The sequence below is a fragment of the Mus pahari genome, chromosome 23, assembly GCF_900095145.1.
Source record: "Mus pahari chromosome 23, PAHARI_EIJ_v1.1, whole genome shotgun sequence".
NCBI lineage: Eukaryota > Metazoa > Chordata > Mammalia > Rodentia > Muridae > Mus > Mus pahari.
The window spans coordinates 30844920-30847575 of NC_034612.1; the positions used below are offsets into that span (position 1 = coordinate 30844920).

The 2656-nt window shown below is 52.7% G+C and overlaps 1 protein-coding gene across 1 annotated transcript in view; it reads left to right on the plus strand.

The window, feature by feature from the left end:
* Positions 1 to 2656, plus strand: part of Amz1 (archaelysin family metallopeptidase 1) — a 19552-nt gene that overhangs the window by 8558 nt on the left and 8338 nt on the right. The window contains exon 3 of the mRNA XM_021187075.1: positions 864 to 1031. Within this exon, the coding sequence (XP_021042734.1) occupies positions 864 to 1031 (168 nt within the window). The remainder of the gene's footprint in view (positions 1 to 863; positions 1032 to 2656) is intronic.

The window sequence follows — 2656 nt, forward strand, 5'->3', positions numbered from 1 at the left end:
TCCCTCCCTCCCTCCCTCCCTCCCTCCCTCTCTTCTTTCCATTTTTTCTTAAAAATTTTAATATGTGCATTTGTATCTGAGTGTATTCTTGTGCATGTGAGTATCTACGCCCTTAGAGACGAGACATTTCTTCTCCCCTTGGAGCTGGAGTTACACGCAGTTGTAAGCTGCCCAACACGGGTGATAGGAATTGAATTTGGGTCCTGTACAAGAGTGGAATGTGCTCTGAACTGTTGAGCCGTCTCTCCAGCCCTCTTATTATTTTTTTGATATGGGGAATTTCATGCAGTCTGGGCTGGCCCCGAACTCATTATTTAGCCAAAGATGACCTTAAACTCCCACCCCTCCTGATCCTCCTGCTTCCACCTCCTGGGTCTGGGGATGCTAGGTGTGCACCACCATGCCCAGGTTTACAGTGATGGGGTAGATCCTGGCCATGTGCATGCTCTGTAAACATTCTACCAACGCAGCCACATCCCCAGCCCCCAAGCCTGGGTTTCTAACAGCTTTGGAGACCCTGCAACCACGGACCCCTTGTTTCCATCCTAGATCTGTGCCCTGTCCAAGTAGCATAGGATGAGCTTGTGGCTGTTCCCTGTCACAGATGTCCTTCCTGACTCACCACTGTCAGCTGATGCCTCTGTCCTAGCCGGGTTGCGTTTCTCTTAGTATAGTGCCGGCTAGCCTCTACCTATGCCAGCCGCCCTCTTCTGGCCAGCTTACATGCCTTTGCCTACCTGGAGTTATTACACGGGGGGGTGCCTGTCCTGTAAGGAAACTGGCTTGTTTCCCCCAAGGGGCCAGCATGGGCGGGTCCACTGGGCAGGAGGCCACATCAGGCTGATGGGCTCTTGTGTTGCTAGATCTGAGTGAGGGGCTGGCGGGATGCCCCCTGCTGGACCACCTTCGGAGCTGCGCCGAGGCTTTCTTCTTGGGCCTTCGCGTTAAGTGCCTGCCCTCAGTGGCTGCCACCTCCATCAACTGCTGCTCAAGACCCAGTCGGGATACTAATGGGCTCCAGCTACACACAGGTAAGCGAGGCGGGCTGTGGGGGCAGCCTGGGGCTCTGCTACAGCAGAAGACCCTTCCGGAAGGAAAAGTTGGGAGGGAGGGGCCCTGGGAACAGGAAGGAACATTTCCAATGTTTGTTATCTATACAGGCATGTGTGTGTGGGGGTATGTGTGTGAGTGTGTGTGCGTGCATGTGTGTGTGTGGGGGTGAGTGAGTGTGTGTGTGTGCGTGGGTATGTGTGAGTGTGTGTGTGTGTGTTTGTGCATGTGTGCGTGCATGTGTGCGTGAGTGTGCATGCGTGTGTGTGTATGTGTGGGATAGGTATGTGTGTGAGTGTGTGTGCGTGTGTGCGCGTGCATGTGTGTGTGTGGGATAGGTATGTGTGTGAGTGTGTGTGCGCGTGTGTGCGCGTGCATGTGTGTGTGTGTGTGGGGGGGTATATGTGTGCAGGCCAGAGGACAACCTTGGATATCAGTCCTCAGTAGCTGTCCACCGTGTTTTATTAAGACAGGCTCTCTCACTGGTTTGGACCTTGCCAAGTCGGTTAAGCTGATTGGCCAGTGAGCCCCAGGGATGCAGCTGGCTCTGCCTCCCCAGTGCTGGGATTAAAATCACAAACTACCGCGACTGACTTATATAATTAAGACTTTAAAAGATTGTTCACTTTTTTTCACGTGTGTGCGTGTTTGTATGCATGCCTGGTGCCTGTAGAGTTCAGAAGAGGGTCTTGGATCTGTTGGAACTGGAGTTCCTGACTGCTGTGAGCTGCCATGGATGTGCTGGCAACGGAACCTGGGTCCTCTGCAAAGGCAGCCGGCACCCTTAAATGCTGAGCCATCTCCTATCCCCTCTCCTAGCTTTAGAACTAATGATTATGTTTATCCATGTGCATATTAATATGCCTCTGTCGATGTATGAGATCGATGCGTGCAGGGCCACAGGCTGGAGGGCGTTGTAGGCGCCAGAACTGGAGTTACAGGAGGTTGTGAGACTCCATGTGGGTGGCCAGACTGAGCCACACCCTTTGCTCCTCTCCACCTTTGTGGGCTTTAAAGACAGGAGCCCCTGTAGCCCAGGCTGGCTTTCTCCTTGTGATCCTCCTGCCTCAGCTCCTGGCTTGAGTGCTGAGATTAACAGTGCCCAGAGACTTGCTGGTTTTGATCATTAGGCCAAGGCTTTTTTGGAAAACATTTCCAGGTGATCTTGGTCCTGGGATAGTTTTCCTTCAGAAGGGTTTTCTCTCCCTCTTACGCAGCCACGGGAGATGAAGGCATGATTCTTTTCTGGGCTGTTCTGTGACCCCTGGGGAGCAGTCTGAACCCCATGGCAGCTGGCAGAGTAGGGACCTGTCTCTAGGGTCTGTCTGTGTCCTGCCTCAGGAGCAGCCCAGCTTCTCTGCACTGTGGTCTTCTCTTGGCTCTGCTTTCTCAGCAGGTATCTGGTTCAGATAAAATTCATGGAGCTCAGCTGAAGGAGTACAGAGCTCCTAGCCTACTTACTTGGAGGCTAAGGCAGGAGGATTTAAAGTTTTAGGTTTGCCTGCACTACAAAGTAAGTTTGAGACCAGCTTAGGCTACAGATGAAGACCCTGTTTTGGGCTGGTGAGATGAAGGTCCGGAGTTCAAATCCCAGCAACCACATGGT